Source organism: Rhinatrema bivittatum, chromosome 1 (assembly GCF_901001135.1).
Source record: "Rhinatrema bivittatum chromosome 1, aRhiBiv1.1, whole genome shotgun sequence".
Taxonomy (NCBI): Eukaryota; Metazoa; Chordata; class Amphibia; order Gymnophiona; family Rhinatrematidae; genus Rhinatrema; species Rhinatrema bivittatum.
The window spans coordinates 165,534,416-165,555,275 of NC_042615.1; the positions used below are offsets into that span (position 1 = coordinate 165,534,416).

Genomic DNA, 20,860 nt, shown 5'->3' on the forward strand with positions numbered 1-20,860 from the left:
AGGGTCCCGGAGCGACCTCCTGCCACGTGACCTACCTGTCACGTGGTAGGAGCACAAGATGGCGCCGGTGACCATGTGACAGGGGCTGACCAATGGCACCGGAAGCCCCTGTGACACAGGCTATCGGCGCGGTGAGGAAACCGCAAACGAGTGCAGGGATGGCTTCCTGACTCCCCGCTGGACCACCAGAGAGTTTTGGTAAGTCTTGGGGGGGGGGTCAGGAGGGTGGGGGGTTTAAATGTTTATTTAGGAGGCCGAATAAAACGGATATCTGTTGAATACGTGGGGAGTCGCGATGCGTTTCGCCTCCCCACGTATTTTTCAGATTGCAAAAAATAAGTTGCGGATTACAAATACGTGGAAAACGGATGCACACCCCTAAGCAATACTGTAACTGGGTTCAGGTTCTGGAACCAGGCAGGAACTATAGCAGGACTCGGATACTGGAACCAGGCAGGAACTGTAGCAAGACTCGGGTACTGGAACCAAGCAAGAACTGTAGCAAGACTCGAGTGCTGGAACCAGGCTGGCTCTGTGGGTGGCAAGCCGGACCCCAACAGCTACTATAGGTAACAAGCAGGAACCAAGCTGGCACTGTAGCTGACGAGCAGGGACCAAGCAGGCTCTGTAGCAGGTAACCGGAACCAACCAGGTGCTGTAGCAGGCAGGCAGGAACCAAGCAGGTGCTGTAGCAGGTAACCGGAACCAAGCAGGTGCTGTAGCAGGCAGGCAGGAACCAAGCAGGTGCTGTAGCAGGTAACCGGAACCAAGCAGGTGCTGTAGCAGGCAGGCAGGAACCAAGCAGGTACTGTAGCAGGAATGGAGCGACGAAGCCAAGAGAGTCACTCCGGGGCACAGCGCAACAGGAAACCGGGAGGCTAACCCGTTGCAAGGCAACGACTGGATGGCCGCGGCCGGCTTATCAAGGCCATGGCGTCTGACGTCAGGAACTGGGCGGAGTCACCTCTGGCAGGAACCGGGCTAGAAAGGCGCCCAAGTGGCGCGCGCCTAGGAGCAGGGCATCCCCAGGCACCTTCGCGGCGGCGCAGCCCCAGCAAGGACGCCACCAAACAGACTGCAAGCCAGGGCTCCGGAGGCAGAAGCAGGTCCCGGAACAAGGAGGTAAGGGCCTGGCCGCGGTGCTCGCAGCCAGGACCGCAACATTGCCTACTTAAATTGATCATTTTAACCAATAAAAAAGATTTAACTATAAAATACTTTTTGATACCATAAGTGTAAATGAATCCAGCAGAATTTTATTTAAGCAGTTCTATTTGAAGTAGGATTTGTTAAAATTAGAATTATCTTCTTACTATAGTCAAACAAAATGATATTTCTCTGATAGTTTTAATTTGTCTTACAGGACCTTTTTCATTTTCATTTCATTTCATTAATTATTTATATATCACAACTATCAGACTTACAAAAGCCGCCCAATATTGTTTACAGCAAGAATAAAAGCAATAAAATACATAAAAACAATCTTTAAAAACAAATTCACCACCCAATCCCAACCTTATGAAAATTAGATCCCTATGAAAATTACATTCCTTATCTTATCCCTATTTTCTTCTCATTTTTATCACAATACAGGGGCTCTTCTTGCAGAACACAAAGGTAAACTCTAAAGTTAGTGATGCCAAAATAGGAAAACTTGAATACTAGGCATATACTGTCAGATATATTGTCTGTCTTCCAAATGTCATGGTGGGAAATGAATCTAAAGATCATGTTTCAGATTTACAATTCAATTTAACTAGGATTGTATTACTGAATATCAAATTCTTCCAACAATGCAATAAGACTACCATGATATAAGTTCCTGTTCATGAAACCATAAATTCCATATTATATTTAGGAATTAAGACTATTAGCTGCCCGACATTCAAATTAATGCATAGCCCTCTGATTATTCACATTAAAAAAATGTGCCCATGTGGTAGAATTGTAATATTTCTTGGAAAAGACATATCAATTGCATTAACAATAATATTCTGAGAACTGAATGTTCTAAGGATTTTAATAGTTCACCCCAAATCTGTATTGTGCTTGTCGAGGGACCACTTTGTTCTCCCACATGGACTTCAGTTCCTCAAAGAGATCAGTTCTGCCACTTTTGCGAAGATGACGAGAGAGTAGCCGCATTTTGTCTGCTGATGTTGGAAGGTTTTTTTTCCAAAAACTAAGAAGTTCATAGATTTGGTCTGTTAGGTTTTCAGGACTTTTAAGTTTGATGAGTTGAATTGTGCTTCGACGAATTGGAAGGGATAAAGCAAGCAAATTGGCATCTTCTTCGGAAAGTTCTTCTGCTAACCAGTAAAGCAGGTTGTCCAACAAGGCCTCTGCTTGTAAAAAATGAACACTTATACCCAGGTCATAATAGTATTGGTTAATATTAGTAAAATCTTAATATTTGTAAACCATAAAGACAACTTATTGAGACATTAGTCAACAAGTGTAAAAGATAGAGATGTACAAAATAAAATTATTAGTTTTAAAAAATGTATATGTATATTTGAATTATGTATACAATAGAGTTAGCCAGTTCATTCAAGAAAAATAAATATTGTAAATGTGAATTCTCTTTAGTTGTTCATGCTATTTATACTCAAGGAGAGGTTTTGGAATTGTCAACTCCAAATTTTCTGTTTCCATGAGTATTTTATTTATTTTGCATACTTCATTGCTGTCTCTATTCAAGATTTTTAACATAAAAAATAATAGGCATTTAATGAAAAATTATATAACAAGCAATATTAATAAAGGACATCATAAATATCAAAATAAGAAAGCACAATAGCTAATATGTTTTTGGAATGTAGAAAAAGATGGAAAAAATGAATAAATAGTGGAAGATGATTTGAAAGGTAATGAGTAGAAAGGTGAAAGAATAATCATGTGATGTGACTGCACAAGAGAATGTAGAACAGAAATAAAGAGAGTTTGGAAAAGCATATTTGATAATCTGAGAGCAGAAAGAATCATGGACAAGATGATTAGATTGGTATAATGTAAATAGAAGTTATGGGGAACTAGAAGTTAATAAAAGAGGGAATTAATTTGACAAAACTGTGCTTGGAAAAAAGAATGTAAAGTTTTAAATTATATAGAGTGGAGAAAGAGGAGGCTCACTTGCACACATATCATTTAAAATATCCCTGCCATGCATACAGGATGTGAGAGAAAGATGGATGGAGAGAGAGAGAGAGAAAGAGAGAGCACACCTCTGTCAGAAAGACAATATGACTTAGTATTATATATATCCCACTGTGAGACGAGCACTTTCAACTCAGGGTGGGTTTTGTTCGGGGACACAGTGTTACAAGGGTCTACAGACTCTTGCACCCTAGGCAGACCCTCTAAAACCCACCCTGAGTTGAAAATGCCTCTCTTAGTGGGAGATATACAGAATGTCATATTCTCTCTCTCTCTCTCTCGCTCTCTCTCTCTCACTCTCTCTCTCTCTCTCTCTCTTTCACCTACCCCACCCCAACCCCCTGGTTTTCAGGACCTCTCTGGCTCAAAATCTCAGTAAGGTTATTCATGTAACATGGCAACATGCCCCATGATCAGCCTTTGCAAAATTTGGGGGTTATGCACGTAAGTATTGGATCCATCCCTTTTCTGCCTCCTTATTCTTGATGCCCACATAGGTATGTACACATGCACTTCCCAGTTTCTTAAAATTCATGTTGCTCACACATGGCCACATATGCCTGTATGGGGCCATTTTTGCACAAGCAACACTTTTAAAATTTACCTGAAAGATTTTAAAAAGAAGCAAGCAAAGCAAATCAAGTATGTTTAGTATTTTTGTTCATGAATCCAGAAAAAGACTCATAGATGGTAACTTTCAAATGGGTGCATGGGCACACATATACGCATATCTGGTGCATGCCCAGGTAAGCAGAAATTGTATAATATGCATACACATACATGCACATGTTATAAAATAACCTAGCAGGCATTTATGTGCACCTATTTTTAAATTTGTGAATGCCTAGCAGTGCAAGATATGTTTCAGCCGCATAAGTAAGGGAATTTTATTATAGGCACGCATCCATGCCATAACCAGTTTCTCCAGTTCAATACCAGTTTGCCCAGTCTAGAGCTAGGTCCTCCAAACCCCCCCAATTCATTAACCTGCACTCCCTCCAGTTAACCAAAATCTTCAAACACTTTAGAGATGCCGGGGAATAAGAACATAAGAACATAAGATATGCCATACTGGGTCAGACCAAAGGTTCATCAAGCCCATTATCCTGTTTCCAACAGTGGCCAATCCAGGTCACTGGCAGGATTGTAAAGGGTAGATAGGTTCCATGCTACTTATCTCAGGGATAAGCAGTGTATTTCTGCAACTCTGTCTTAATAATGGTTTATGGACCAAGTTGGCAAGTTAAATGTAAGACATTGATAAGGCAGGCTAAGAGAGAACTTGAAAAGAAGATGGCCGTAGAGGCAAAAACTCACAGTAAAAAATGTTTTAAAATATATCCAAGGCTGAAATCCTACGAGGGAGTCAGTTGGACCATTGGATGATGAGTGGTTAAAGGGACACTTAGAGAAGATAAGGCCATCACGGAAAGATTTAAACAATTTCTTTGCTTTGGTGTTTACAAGGGGTATGCATTCGTTTCTTACGTATTTGTAATCCGCAACTTATAGGGCCATATTCATTGTATTCGTGGGGAAGCGAAACGTATCGTGATTCCCCATGAATACAATGAATCTTCACCGAATTATTCAGCCATCTAAAGGAGCCAATTTAAACAAACCCCCCACCCTCCTGGCCCCCCTAAGACTTACCAAAACTCCCTGGTGGTCCAGCGGGGGGTCCGGGAGCCTGCATTCACACCCTCGGCTGCCTGTTTTCAAAATGGCACAGATAGCTTTTGACCTACTATGTCACAGGGGCTACAGGTGCCATTGGCACCATTTTGAATATTGGCAGCCAATAGCCGTTGCCCTCACTATGTCACAGGGGCCGACGGTCGGCCCCTGTGACATAGTGAGGGCAAAGGCTATCGGTGCCATTTTGAATACTGGCAGCTGACAGCCCGAGTGCAGGAGATCGCACTCGGACCCCCGCTGGACCACCAGGGACTTTTGGCAAATCTTGTGGGGGTCAGGAGAGTCCCCCAAGCCCCTGTCACATGGTAGGAGCACAAGATGGCGCCGGCCATCCATTGCTCCTACCATGTGACAGTGGCTGACCAATGGCACCGGTAGCCCCTGTGACATAGAAGGTCAAAGGCTATAGGCACCATTTTGAATACTGGCAGCTGAGGGTATGAGTGCAGGGGATGGCTCCCGGACCCCCCGCTGGACCACCAGGGAGTTTTGGTAAGTCTTGGGGGGGTCAAGAGGGTGGGGGGTTGTACTTAATTCAATTTTAGCCAGGAAACGAATAAGAATTAATGCATGTAAGTATTGGGCGCCCCCCTTGCCGAATGCAATGTATCTGCCTCCCGACGAATACGAATCCCGAATGCAACATATGGCATCCCTCTGCACATCCCTAGTGTTTACAGAAGAAGATGTTGGGGAAATACCCATTCCGGAGAAAATTTTCATGGGTAATGATTCAGATGGATTGAACAAAATCATGGTAAATCTAGAAGATGTGGTAGGCCTGATTGAAAAAACTGAAGAGTTGTAAATCACCTGGACCAGACTGCGTACACCCCAGGGTTCCAAAGGAACTAAAAAATGAAATTTCAGCTGGAGGCAAGATGGCCACTGAATAGACCGGTTGGCTTATTTCTATTTTGTTATTTCCTTCAGAATGCCCCATACCAAGAGGAAAGGTAAACTAAGGGGAGTTAATGTCGATTCACCCTTGGTTGATCCTTGGTAGCCTCAAATCACAGGATTCTTCAACAGAGCTGTGACTTCATCGCTGTAGAGCTTGGTCACTGGGGGAATGGCCGGGGAGCACATGCCATCCCCCTTGACCCTCGACATTAATCTCAGCCCCGGAGAGCCGCATAGACCCGCTCACCTCGGGAAGAGCTTGTTACCATTTCCAGCTTTGGTGGAAACAGGAGGGACCCCAGCATTGGTCCGGGATGAAAGTAGCACAGCCATACAGGAGGGAGACCAGAGTGCAATTTGGGAGCTGCAGGAGTTGGGAAGAGTGAGCTCAGAAGAATTGGAAAGATCAGCGATGGTGTCGGCTCAATACGCTGCAGGTATACCATTGATACAAGGTATAGGGGTGAGCAGGGACACTGCAATGGAGGCAGGAGAAACTCCACTAGCAGCCTTATCAGTGTGCTTAACATCAACTAAACCTGAAAATATTACATTTGACAGGATTTGGACAGTACTGAAGTCAATGGAAAATTCAATTAAAACCTTATCCCAAGTCACTTTCGATACAAAGAACCAAACAGTTCAAAATAATAATTAATATTGAATTTCAACAAGAAAGTGGAAGACCTGGATTAGAGGATAATTTCTGTGGAAAATATAATACAGAAACTGTTGATTTCTGAAAAATTGCAACCAGAAGACTAGAGGTGGTGGAAAATTCATTAAGGGCACATAACCTTAGAATCATAAATTTCCCGGTAATAAAATCCATTTCGCCTCTGGAACTTTTTAGGTTATATATGAAACAAGTACTAAAAATCCCGGAGACAGCTTTACCAATCATTGTGAAAGCATTTTATTTACAACAACATTACCAGGCCGAAAGGAAAGAGCCTCTGGGTGGACAAACATCAGTACTGGATCTAAACAATAAATTGGAGATGTCTTTGGAAACAAAGATTAATATTAGAAAATTGTTACTAGTATCATTTGCCTTTTTATCAGACCGCAACCATGTTATAAGATTATTCTTTTGAAATAGAAAAATTGTATTCTATGGATATCCAATTTGGATCTTTCCAGATGTAATTAAAATTACTCAAACGCACTGGAAAGAATTATTGGTGATGCGCATTGATGTACTTAAACTTGGTGCTAAATTTGTACTAAAATATCCTTGTAAAGCATGCATGAGATATAGAAATATTAATTATGTTTTTCAGGAACCAGAGCACCTAAAGGCGTTCCTAGTGGCACGCTCCCTAGAAGCCAGCACCATAGGCTCAGTATAAGGAATTGGTTATAGAACTATTTGGCATGTCATTTTTCTTTGTTTAATGATTTGTAATTCTTTAATGTTATAGTTGCTCTTGTTTCTGCCTCCCCATTATGCTTATTATTTAGATGTCTGAGAAAATTCATATGATTTGGAATATGATATATTCAATGTACTTGACAATTTTTTTTCCCTTTATGTAGACATCATATTTTCTGTACAAGAATTGTTTCTTGGGATAATTTCAAAAATTTTGAAAATAAAGAATTTAAAAAAATGAAATTTCAGATCTATTAGTAATACATTTTAACCTATCATTACAATCATCTATTGTACCTGAAGTCTGGAGGGTGACTAATGTAACCCCAATATTTAAAAAGGGCTCCAGGGGTGATCCAGGAAACTACAGAACGGTTAGCCTGACTTCAATGCCAGGAAGAATAGTGGAAAGTGTTCTGAAGATCAAAATCACAGAACATATAGAAAGGCATGGTTTAATGGAACAAAGTTAGCATGGCTTTAACCAAGGCAAGTCTTGCCTCACAAATCTGTTTCACTTATTTGATGGGGTTAATAAACATGTAGATAAAGGTGAACTGGTAGATGTAGTGTATTTGGTTTTTCAGAAAGCATTTGACAAAGTTCCTCATGAGAGGCTTCTAGGAAAAGTAAAAAGTCATGGGATAGGTGGTGATGTCCTTTCGTGGATTGCAAGCTGGTTAAAAGACAGGAAACAGAGAGTAGAATTAAATGGACAATTTTCTCGGTGGAGGGGGTGGACAGTGGAGTACCTCAAGGATCTGTTCTGTGACCCGTGCTTTTCAATATATTTATAAATGGTCTAGAAAGGAATATGACACGAGAGGTAATCACATTTGCAGATGATACAAAATTATTTAGAGTAGTTAAATCACAAGCGGATTGTGATAAATTGCAGGAGGAACTTGAGAGACTGGAAAATTGGGTATCCAAATGACAGATGAAATTTAAAGTGGATAAGTCAAGGTGATGCATATAGGGAAAGAAAAAAACATGCTATAGTTACACGATGTTAGGTTCCGGGCTATAACTTGTTAAGGAAAGACAGAGAGGACAGGAAAGGGGGAGGAGTGGCTCTTTATGTCAGAAACAATATCCAAGCATTGGAGCTGCAAGGAAGATGGGGCAATGAAGAAGCACTGTGGGCCAACCTAAAAAAAGATGGGACATCCATTTTTATTGGAGTGGTTTACAGGCCTCCCAACCAAAAAGATGAGCTGGACAGAGATCTGGTTAATGACATCCACAGGATAGGAAAGAAGGGAGAAGTGGTGATCGTTGGAGACTTTAATATGCCAGATGTAGACTGGAGAATCCCATCTGCAGAATCTAATAATAGTAGAGAAATAGTGGATGCCCTGCAAGTAGCTTTGTTCAAACAAATGGTTATGGAACCCACAAGAGAAGGAGCAATACTTGACTTAGTGCTCACTAATGGAGATAACATCTCTGATGTCCAGGTGGGCGCACACCTCAGCATCAGTGATCATCAAACGGTATGGTTTAATATCACAAAAAAGATACGGAAAAGAAGCACAAAAACCCGAGTTCTGCAGTTCAAAAACACAAACTTTGATGAAATGGGGAAGTACCTGGAGGAAGAACTAAAAGGCTGGGAGAATGTGAGAGATGTGGATCAACAGTGGACCAATCTAAAAGGAGCAATTGCCAAGTCAACTAATCTATATGTTAGAAAAGTAAAGAAAAGCAAAAGAAAAATGAAACCTATCTGGTTCTCAAAGGAGGTGGCTGACAAAATAAAGGCTAAAAGAACAGCGTTCAAGAAATACAAAAGATCCCAAAGAGAGGAGCACAAAGAAGAATATCTGGTAGAACTGAGGGAGATGAAGAAATTAATCAAGAGAGCAAAAAGTCAAGCAGAAGAGAGGATTGCCAAGGAAATAAAGAGAGGTGGCAAAACATTTTTCAGATATATCAGTGAAAAGAGAAAAGTTCAAAGTAGTATAGTGAAATTGAAAGGTGGAAAGGATCAATGTGTGGAGAGAGATGAAGAAATGGCAGAAATATTAAACGAATACTTCTGTTCTGTGTTCACTAAGGAGGACCCTGGAGAAGGACCGTCCCTAGTTAACAAGATACTGGAGGGAAGTGGAGTAGATGTAACTCCATTTACAGTAGAAAATGTATGGGAAGAGCTGGGGAAACTGAAAGTAATCAAAGCCATGGGACCTGATGAGGTTCATCCCAGGATACTGAGGGAGCTCAGAGATGTGCTGGTGGGTCCGCTGTATGACCTGTTCAATAGATCCCTCTCTCTCTCTCTCTCTCTCTCCCCCCTGAAACAGGCTGTCCGGAACTATCGTGGACCGCGATAACCCTTTACTGGCCCGTAGCGCAGTCCATAACGCAAATTTGAGGGTTGTAGTTAGCAGCCGCGCTAACACTGCGGCTGTTTCGCCGCACACGATAAACTGGTTCCTGCTTTACATATGCTCCGCCCCAACTCCGTCCCCTGAATACCAAATTACTAATTTGCATTCGCAAATCTGTTAAGGCGATTTGCAAATTTATCGCACGCGGTAAACTGCTTGGAAAATGAGGCCCATAGTTGCTTACTATGGTGCCACCCCTAGAGGCTCTCTCTCCCTCTGCCTCTCTTTCTCTCTCCCCATCTCAGGCTCTTCCCCAGCCTAAAAATGCCCAAAACAGAATTTGTGAATAAATTACAATTTGTACTATGGGCATATCACACAGCTTAATGCTAATGAAAAAGATGTAGTTATTTTCAGCATTAAAACTGTGCAATATCATTCATTATGGCTTCACGAAGCCAGCCCATCTTTAGAAAATACCAGACCCCTCCCCTTTTAAAAATTAGCATCGCACCATGCATTAAAACATTTTTCGCATGCGAAAACGACATAACACGAGTTGGAAAATGACCCTATTAGAAACCTAACTGGCTAAATCCAAACATAACCAGTTATATTTTTAAGTTATCTAGCTATATGTAGCTCGATAACTTTAGCTATTAAACTTTTAGCTTTAGATATTAAAGCTTTAGCTATTAAATTTTAAAGCTTTAGATATTTATTCCACTGAATATACAGGACAAGCTAACTTTAGCCAAATAACTTGTCCACTAACCGGCTTACTGAATATTACCTTGTTATTGCTCAAGCAATGAGAACAATGGCTGTTCTGGGCATAGAAAATCAATGCATGTTTGAAACAAGAAAGAAAAATGTAAAAAAAGGCACCGCTACTAATGACTAATGTCCCCTGAGGAAGCCATGCCCTATAGCGAAACACCAGCCGCTGTCGAGTTTTGAATGTTTCTTCTTTGTGGTTCACTTACTCTAAGTCGGGACATTGGTTAAAAATTCATCTTGTTTTAAAAATCATTATTAAGTGTTCCAGCGTTAAAAATAATCATCAAGCGTTTCAGCAGTATATGCCGCAAATGATTAGTAGGCCGGACGGTTCTTCAATGTATAGAACACGTCGCCTGGCTTTCTGATGTGACATATACCAACATTTAACTATATCAAGATTTAAATATATTTCTTAAATACATCTCTCACTCTTTGATGGGACATTAATAGCGGTGCCTTTTTTCACATTTTTCATTGAAATACAGGATCGCAAGAGTGCTCTTTGTTGTTTGTGTTGAAACAAGAAAGAAACATGGCAAGACAACAATTACTTGATACTGAGTGATTCAGAAAACTGGATTTAGAAGACAAAACAATATCAGACAACTAAGTGGTAGGACTAAAAGACAAAGCAATTCATAGCAGTTAAAAATTGTCTGGTTCATCCATCTTCACAAAAAAAAGAGAGAGCACCTGTTATGGACTTTCAAGCCCACCTGGTTTTGAAAGTCCCCCTTGTTGATGCACTAATTCTTTAGCACATGCATTAATCATAGCCAGGCCCATAAACATTGGTCTCTGTTACCTGTATTTCCCAACTTAGCACATCATTTATTTTTAGTTATTTTCTACATGTATTCACGTAATTTGACGAGTTACTGTTGTCTATATATATTATATTATTCTATTTTTATTATTTATTTTATTACATGTTAGTGATTTACTACATAAATTCACGCTACTATCTATTTTATTACATGTTATTTACTATATATATTCACGTTATTTGATGAGTCACTGTTGTCTATTTAATATTTATATTCTTATGTTCAGAAACTCCGTTTATTGTAACGCCTTACCGCGACAGTTTTGTTTTATGGAAACCGACCTGATTTGATATTTGTATCGAGAATGTCGGTATATAAAAATGCTAAATAAATAAATAAATAAATAATGTGCCTGTCTGCCAGTCCATTTGTCTGCCCACATTTCTGACAGACACATATATGCACTCCAGATAAAAGGAGGAGCCAGAGGAGCAGCACAGCTGAACCAGGCTGAGGTCTCTGGCTGTGGCCTGCAAAGCAAGTGGTGGTGATGGTGATAAAGGTCAGTGCCTGGGAAAGGCCTGGGTCGGTGGGCCCACATTGCTTGAAGGTCCAACACTGGTTCTTGGGCCCAGCAGTGGTGTCAAGGCTGAGGGGCAGGAAAGAATTGAGACTTCTGGGGATTTTTTTTAACTGCCTATTGCTGTTCGGAGGGTGGAGAGTATTGCCCAATCAACCTGCTATGATCAGCTTATCTGGATTGAGCATGGGGGAGGGGGAACTAACCTCAGCTGGTTAGACAGGTGATTCAGGAGAAACACGCTTCAGTGCAATGCCTCTAGCATGCAGTTTCAACTAATTCCATATTTATTGCAGTCCTTCAGGCCCTTTCACTTTACCATTGATTTTTCATTGCCAAGAATTCCCTGAGCATGAGGGAATTTTGATACCATTTTTTATCACATCACCTCCACTGAGAGGCTTTCTAAGATTATTCCTGAGTATATCACATCTAGTCTGTTAGCATTATCCTGACTTCTAAAACCTCATTTCTAGAGTTTTCTTTCTTTCTTTTCTAGTGGAAATGCTGCTAGGCCAAGAATGACTAAGGAGGTAATTTACAAAGTAGTTATTCATGTAAATGTAACATATTATCATAGCAAGTTTCTATAATAAGGCATCAGGACTGGATACATTTCTTCGAGGGAACTGCAAGAAATAAGTGAACTAATTAATCATTCAATTTTTTGTTTTTGGAATCAATATTTTGTTAGATTACTAAAGACTGATGAGGGGCAATGTTTAATGTGCATTCTAAAAAAAAAAAAAAGAAGAAATTCTAAACCTAATGCAGGTAACAAGTCAGTTAGCCCAGAGATTTCCAAATGGCTGCCGTGACTAATTTCATGTTTCCGCCTGGCCTGCAGAATGTCTTCCTGCCAGCAGAGGTCATCAGAGAGCAGCGCTTATTGGCAACTGCTCCACTTCCCCTCTGTTGGCTCTCCTGTGCCACAGAAATTGCATGGGGCTCTGTAGGCTTGTGAGACCTGCTGTCCCCATGCTATTCCCATGCTATTCAGATTGCAGAGGGAGGCTGGCAAAGGAGGAAGAAGCAATACTTGTAAGCCTGCTCCCAGCATTTTGCTGTTCAGGGATTGGGGGAGGAGTGGGTAAAGGGACAGATGAATGTGCCACTGTGTGTGGGAGGAAAGGGAAAGGAAGTTGATGATGCCAGGAGATGGGGGCAACAGAAAGTTGATAATGCCACAGGTTGGGGGATAATTGTAGAGGGAGAAGGAGAGGGAGAGGGAAGATGATGATTCAAGAGAGGAAAGGTGGAAAGAGAGGAAAGTGATAATGTTCCCAGGGAGTGAGGTTGAGGGAAGGTGATGCCAGGGTGTGGGTAAAACAAAAGATTGATTATGATGTGAGTGGAGGAGAGGAGAGACAGGGAAGGTGATGATGCCAGGGGGTGAGGGAGAGGGAAGATGATGTTGATGATGCCAGGAAGAGGGTAAGTGATGCCAGGGTTGAAGGGAAAGGGAACATAAGGTGATTGGCATGAGGAGTGGAGGGAAAGGGAAGAGAAAACAATGATGCTAGGGGATGGAGAGAGAGGGAAATTGATTATGCCAAGGGATGAGGGAGAGGGGTGGAGGAAGAGGGAATGATATGATGTCAGGGGGAGAGGGAAAGTGATGATGATAGAGGTGAATGGAGAGAGAAGGTGGTGATGATGATGATGATGCTGTTATTATTTGTGATATTTGTGGGTGGATCCTTGGGCTGGTGGCAGATGACCACGCCCCTGGGAGAAGATCCCGATAGGAGCCACCAGTCAGGCTCAGAGTTGGGAGACAGACACACACTAGATCTTTTATTAACTGTATAGTGAACCACCAGAGGTGGCAGTAGTGAGCTGGAAGAGCTCGGCTGGGCTGTAGTCCCTCAGGCACTGGAACAGTGATCCCAGGATGGCTGAGCTGTAGAGAAACTGAATATAATGAGTAGGCAGAATATGCAGAGTTCAGGAACAGAACCTGGATGGTAACACTCACACAATAGTCTCTTGAGGCAGCCCAGAGGCTGAAATGAAGTAAGCCCTCGAGGAGCGAGTACCTGGTTCCAGGGAAAGCTCTGAGAGAGAGAGATGGTAACTCATTGGTGTTGTAGGCAGCGGTGACTTCCTGGCAAAAGTTGTATTCGGTAGCAGGTCCGGGAACATGGGCCCTCAAGCAGCAAGTACCGGTTCCAGACTGCAACCTGAAAAGTAAGAGAGAGAGCAAGTCCCCCAAGGAGTGGGTACCCCTGGTAAAGTCCGAAGAGGCAGAGTAGCAAGGTATGCAGAGAGCGAATCCCATCCACAGCGATACCTGGAGGAAGCCCTTGCTAACTCAAATAGCTAGCAAAAATGAAGACCTTAAGTATCCAGTGAGGATGACGTCACCTCAGGGGGACGCCCCTGAGGTTCGCGGCACAGCTGGTACTTGAGTCGTGGCCGTGCCGCTCGCGCGCCCTTAGGCCTCAGGAGAACATGGTGGAAGGCAGCATCTAGCCGGTCCGGGGATGCAGGAGGAGGTTGGCAAGATGACGCCATGGCAGCCAAACTTCCATCAAGCAAAGAGGGAGTCGCAAAAGAGGTAAGGTGGGCGGAGTGGAGACATCGGGCAGCGACGGTCGCAACAGATTCGAGGGGGTGAGGAAGAGATAGTGGAAGATGTTGATGATGCCTGGGTATGGGGGAAAGGGATGGAGAGAAAGGGAAGGTGGTAATGATGATGTCAACGGGTTAGGGAAAAGGATGGAGGCAGAGGCAAGGAGATGATACCTGGAAGTAAAGAGAAGAGGGAGTGGGAAGGAGATGATGTGAGGAGGTGGGGAAGAGGTGGCAATGATGCCTGAGGGTGGGGAAAAGGGATGAAGGGAGAGGGAAGGTGATTTTGAAGCCAGGGGGTGGGGGACAGGGAGAGAGGGAGAGAGGGAGAGAAGGAGAGAGGGAGAGGGAAGGTGATAATGATGACACTGGAGGTAAGGAGGAGGGAGAGAGATGATGATGATGATGTCTCTGGGTGGTGGAGAGGGCTAGAAGAAAAGGAAACATAATGATGATGATGATGATGATGATGTCAGGGGTGAAGAGGTGGAGAGAGGTGATGCCAGGGGGTGCAGTAGAGTAATGGAATGAGAGAGAAGTTGATGATGATGCAAGAGTAAGGTAGAAGGAAAGGGAAGGTGATGATGTTGATACCAGGGATGAGGAGGTGGAGAGATAAGGTGATGATACCAAGCAGTAAGGGAAACAGAAAGTGATGATAATACAAGGGAGGAGGAAGAGATGGTAGGAGATGAAAGGTGATGATGATGACGCTAAGGGGTGGGGATAGGGAAGAAAATATGATGATGATGATGTCAGGGGACAGGCATGATTATGATACTGGGGAAAGAGGGAAAAGAGAAGATGATGCCAAGGGGCAGGGGGGAGAGGGAAGAGAAGAGAAAGTGATGATGGGGAAGTGGGTGATATTCCATAATGAAGTGATCCCTGTGCCAGTTGTGCCATGAAACAAAAAGGTTGGGAATCACTGAGTTAGCCTAACATCAGTTCCAGGGAAAATACTGGAAGCTATCATAAACAACTTTGAGCTTTCACTCCAGGTGGGCATAATATTTCAAGAAACCTCTGAGAGCCAAGATTCATGGCCTGGCTTAGAGGGTAGTAATGGATCATCTTAAAATCAAATACAATATAATGTACGGAGCTTTATACCTGCCTGTACTAAATGCCTACTGAACTTACATGAAATGCAATTAAGAGCAGGAAGGAATTTTTTTGTTTTGGTGAAGTAAAAGTGTGGAACAAGAAATAAAATGTTGAATTCCAGAAGCTCATGCTTAAGATCTATAAAATGGGCCTACTTTACATTATACCAAACTCCAGGTATTCAAACATCCCTTGTTCTGCCTTCAGTTTTTCAGAAGTCACCACACTGAATCTCTTTTTCTGATAAAAAGCTTGACGTCTTCCTTTATCCTTACACTACCTATTCTTTTCTTCTTGCATTATCTGCCTTAGGTTCTTCACTCAGTTTCCAACTGTAAAGCATTAGGAAAACTATGCCATTTTCTTTCATTTGATCCTTGCTGCACTTTCCATGTTTCATATAATAATTAGAATGGACTGTTGACTGGTTTCCCTAAGTCCGCTCTATCTTCTCCAGATTCTCTAATTCTTCCACTCGTCTTCCTTTTCTGACTTTGTGCTACACCCATGCGACCTCTCTGTTGCATGCTTATTTCCTTCATTAAGCAGGGTAAATTAACTATTACATGGTAATATCATCTGGTGGCACCAAATAGACTTGTCTCTCCAAGATAATAGAGCTTTCGGCTCTACTCAGCATGTGTGAGAGTTCCAGTGCAGGTGTTGCCTCATGAGAAGTCTCAGTCATTTCTTTGTCCGAGTACATGCACAGACATGTACTCAGGCTCTCCTCATATATTTTTCTGTAAATTCTTATATTTGATATTTTCTTACTAAATTCTAGTTTCTAGTTGCCAACCTGAATCCAGTACTCTGTGGCTCTCTTCCCAATCTTTGTGCATCAAAATGTCCTCCTCATCCCATTAGTTAGCCAAAATAAAAGACAACAAAAAAAGAACCATCCTGAAAATATGAAAAACAAAACTAAAGGAACGTACCCTCTCTCCTCCAACCAAACCTGCTTAAACAAACTCTGCCCACCTCAGCCCTTCCTCCTTCATGGTTTATGGCCTTTTGAGATTAGGAGTGATCTCCAGTCACTCCTGTCCCAATGCTCCATCATTGCAGAATGGTCGCCAGTCAACTAGAGGCAGCACAATTAAGGGTTGGTTTTAAAAAAGGGCGCCCTCGCGTACTTTTGTAGGCGCATCAGGCGCAAACAAAAGTACGCTGGATTTTAGTAGATAAGCGCGTAGCCGCGCGTATCTGCTAAAATCCCGGATCGGCGTGCGCAAGGCTGACGATTTCGTGTAGCCGGCGCGCGCCGAGCCGCGCAGCCTACCTCCGTTCCCTCCGAGGCCTCGGAGGGAATTCGCTTTCGCCCTCCCCTCACCTTCCCCTCCCTTCCTCTACCTAACCCACCCCCCCGGCCCTGTCTAAACCCCCCCTACCTTTGTCGGGGGATTTACGCCTCCCAGAGGGAGAAGTAAATCCCCGCGCGCCAGCGGGCCGCTGGCACGCCTAGACGCAACCCAGGGGCGGTTCCGGAGGGCGCGGCCACGCCCCCGGACCGCCCCGGGCCGAAATCATGCCCCCGGGCCCGCCCCCGAAACGCCGTGTCCCGCCCCGAAAACGCCGCCCCGATCGGCCCCGCCCCGACACGCCCCTTCGAAAAACCCCGGGACTTACGCGAGTCCTGGGGCTCTGCGCGCGCCGGCAGGCCTATGTAAAATAGGCGCACCGGCGCGCAAGGCCCTGCTCGCGTAAATCCGCCCGGATTTACGCGAGCAGGGCTCTTAAAATCCGCCCCTTAATTTGTACACAGCCATAATGGAGCAGGAATGATTAAAGACCTTTAATTGGGTTTGATGGGGGTGGTTCTAGATGCCGGAAAGTTCTATTATTTAATCAGGTTTGGTGTGAGATTTAAGGACTGGAACTGCTACTTGGATTTTGGGGGGATTTTGGGAGCTGAGTCACAATTCTTTCTTTAATCTGGGTTGGTTGGAGGAGTATCTTCATGTTCTGGCCTAGCCCAGAACATTAGGGATTGGTGGAGTGTGAATGCGAACCCCACTATCCAACTGACTGCTCCACTCTGCCACACATGTTTGCGCCATACAAGCTTGCTAGGGAGTGTGCACACGTACACCCCACTCCCCAGCATCAGACAGACAGCATCCAGCTAAGTTCATAATTTATATATATAAGTGGTATTCTTCTTTATATCTGATAAACCGCAAGCAAGATTACTGAGGTTAAGCACTGCAGTTAAATGTTTTTTATAGACATGGTGCAGTGACTTGGTATAGTTGAATTTAAGTAATATTATCATAGTGATAATCACAAATTTGTTGTTACCTGAAGAATTACTAAATACTTGTCTTGTGCTTGGTGGGCGACTGATAATCTTTTCAATCTACAGAGAGAAAATATCAAATGAAAAATCACTTTTAGGACAAAAAATGCATAAATATCAGTTACAAATTTACAGATCAGGTAAAATAAATATTCTTCAGTCAAAACTCTGCTTTACTTAAACTCATTTCCTATTGTAAATAACTAATGGGATCCTTACTAAAGAGTGTAGCATTGTCGCAGGGTCATGCTATGCAGTGTAGATTACAGGGATGCACTATCTTTGCCACAGTGCTCCTATGGTTTATTCCTGCTTTCATCTCATAGAGCAAACCCTAGGGTCTGTGTGGACTTTTGGGTTAGAGTTTGAGAGAGCAGGTGCCTTTTACCTCCTGTTCCACTACATACAATCTGCAGTGTCTGTCAGCTCTTTGGTGGTAAGCTGAGGCATGGGGGTGACAGATTTGCTATTGATGATCTATTTCTCTCTTTTAATAAAATTTGTTTTAGAGGGAACTTTTGTTCCACCCTTCCTTTCCATGAGAAAGGGATGAAGTTACCTAAGAAATGGATGAAAGCTTCAGTTCATCTAGGGCTTTATCTCTTGAAAAAAAAATAATAAAAAAACCCCTGTTACTGTTTTGTTTTGTTTTTGTTTGTTTGTTTTTGGAATAAGGAGTTTTGGTTTTGTGGCTGGAGGTTTCTCTGAGGGTCTTGGGAACCTTCTCAGTCAATCCAGTGTCACCTAGCCTGAGGGTCTTAATTGCCCACCCGGAAAACATTTGGAAAAGGAGTGAATAATATGCATCTGGTACCATAGTTGGGTAGAAAGGGCAAAAGTGAAGAGCCACCAACCTGGTGCTCATCCAGCAGAGACAAATACCAAATGTCAACTTGGTACAAAGAGGAGAGGAGAATGGAAGACCAAGTAAGATCAAGCTATGGATGCCAGAAATGGGAGGGAATCTTTGACGGTTAGAAAAAACCTATTCATAGTACCCAGGGATAGCCCTAAAAGTCCAACATGGAATAGACACCAGGGTAAAATTAAGGGACCACAAACAGACTGGGAGAAATGTATTTCTGTAAAATGTATGTGACAGGAATAAAATATATCTAGTGCCAAATAAGTATCATGGAATAAGTAAGTCAGTGAAGTTTATATGAAAACACTGTCCTAGTCTTTATTGGCTCTTAAAAGACTAAAGTACACCTAACACCTTGAGTCTTGAAGGTTTATCCTTCTCCCTAAAAAGATTTATACTGGAGAGGATCAATACAAAGGCAAGGACTTAGCTTTGGCAGACCCAAGATGGGGTTAAAAGTTACACTGTTTATTTATTCATTTAGAGTATATCTTATCCACCCCTTCAAAAGTAGTCCCATATCAATGCAGATGATCAACTAATACTACCAATACACTTGGACCTAAAACAGCCATAAGAAAGTGAACCACAGGACAGGTTTGGGAAGATCCGTTCTAAGTCTTGATTTTGGGTTAATAGATCACTGTTTAAAATTATTGTTGGAACTGTTTTTATTTCAAGATAGTGAAATGACCTCTGAATTTGTGCAGATGTTAGCATTTGACTTCAAAATGAAAACTAAACCTACCTTTAATATGACTAATATATATTATTGAAATTTAAAAGATAAGTTATATGATATGCTTAAAATGCCATGGGCCCTATTAACAAAACAATTTCTCAGATTTTATGCCTATGGTAAGTCTTGTAAATAGAGTACCTTGAATCTAATATACACTAAAATCTATCAAGGTAATTTTCAAAGAAAAATGTTAATGTAAATATAATCTGCTATTATAGCAATTTTCAAAAGCCCATTTACCCCCCTTTTTGGTACAATATATGGTATTGAATTGTCGACAGATTTTAGCCATGATAACTGCACTTAATATGGGTAAATGGGATTTAGAAAATTGCTACAATAGTAGGTTACATTTACATTTCCTTTGAAAATTACCTCCTTTGGGTTTTGTGAAAGGATCATAGGTAAATATCAGGAGAGCTGTAAATGAAAGGATTTCAGTTCCATTCAGGGAACAGAAAGTCCAGATGGAATTAGCAAAACAATGAAATTCGACCTTCTTTCCTTCCAACTCTTTCTGAGAAAGGAGGAGATGCTGAATCATTTCTTACTCTAGCTGAGCACTTCTTTCTTAATTTACTTTTAAGTACCCTTGATACTTTTGATTTCTGTGATTTTTCAACTTGTAAACTGGCTCTGGTATTATTGAAAAATAAAAGGGAAAGCACTAGCAATTTTTCTAGACAACAAGAGAATAGGTTTCTCCTGGTCCCTTCACTAAAAAAAATTATTACTTATAAAATAATTGAAATTAGTGATTAGAATTCTATATAGGGCAATGTCTTGCTCTTCTGAATACTGCTTGATGCTTTATTTGACACTAACTTCTATAAAAAAAAAATTCTGAATCAGTAATGTTATGTTAATTGGTTTCTCCCCTTGTTCATTGTAAACCGGTTCGATAAGACTTGTCTTGAGCATCGGTATATTAAAAGAACTTAAATAAATAAATAAATAAATAAATAAATAAATAATGTATCAGTCTAGCTTACCTTGGGTAAAGTCAAGGCTAATTTGCATATTGGAGCTTGGAATAACTGAGGCTCATCCACTAAACAAGGCTGAGTAAAGTTGCTTACAATTGACTCTCTGGATAATTTGTAGAACACTGCCGTCCCCTTGTAATGTGGTGAAGAATAGTTACCAAATTCATCTACCACTTTAAGTTGCAGTTGTAGCCTGTGTTTTCTTTGTGAGTGAAAAGTAAGCTTGTAGGACTTTCCAAAATCTTCCCCATTATCTGCAAAAAATCCAGCATGAGAAAAAGATGTATACATTTCTTCTCCTTTTTTATTTTCAGTAAAGATGAATTTCTAATTTCCATCCAATAACCTTGCAATAGTTCGTTTCTTTCATTTTTCCAGAACTCAGGAAAACAATTAGGTTTCTGTTTCAACATTGAATAATGTACTTTGATTGCCATCTTAGTCCACTTGAATACATAGAAATAAAAGGCTATTAAACCAGTTGTACTGTAGGTTTAACCCTTTTATTGGACCAGCAATGCACTTCTGACTAGCTTTTAAGACATATGGACCTTTCAGTGAGTACATACTGAGTTACAGATGGAATATAAAATCAAATTAGTTTGTATTGCAATGGTGGTGTGGCAATGTTTGCTTTTTAAAGCTATAAAAAGTTATAAAGTAAAAGGAAGGGATGGGGATTGATATATTTA

The 20,860-nt window shown here is 41.8% G+C and overlaps 1 protein-coding gene across 2 annotated transcripts in view; it reads right to left on the bottom strand.

The window, feature by feature from the left end:
* Positions 1-1,181: 1,181 nt before the first annotated feature.
* Positions 1,182-20,860, bottom strand: part of DTHD1 (death domain containing 1) — a 108,747-nt gene continuing 89,068 nt past the window's right edge. The window contains exons 7-9 of one of the 2 annotated variants that reach the window (XM_029589643.1): positions 20,175-20,422; positions 17,578-17,635; positions 1,182-2,342 (exon numbers count right to left, since the gene is read on the bottom strand). In XM_029589643.1, coding sequence (XP_029445503.1) covers positions 2,020-2,342; positions 17,578-17,635; positions 20,175-20,422 — 629 coding nt within the window. In that variant the 3' untranslated portion in view covers positions 1,182-2,019. The remainder of the gene's footprint in view (positions 2,343-17,577; positions 17,636-20,174; positions 20,423-20,860) is intronic. The other variant, XM_029589631.1, reaches the window with a different exon arrangement.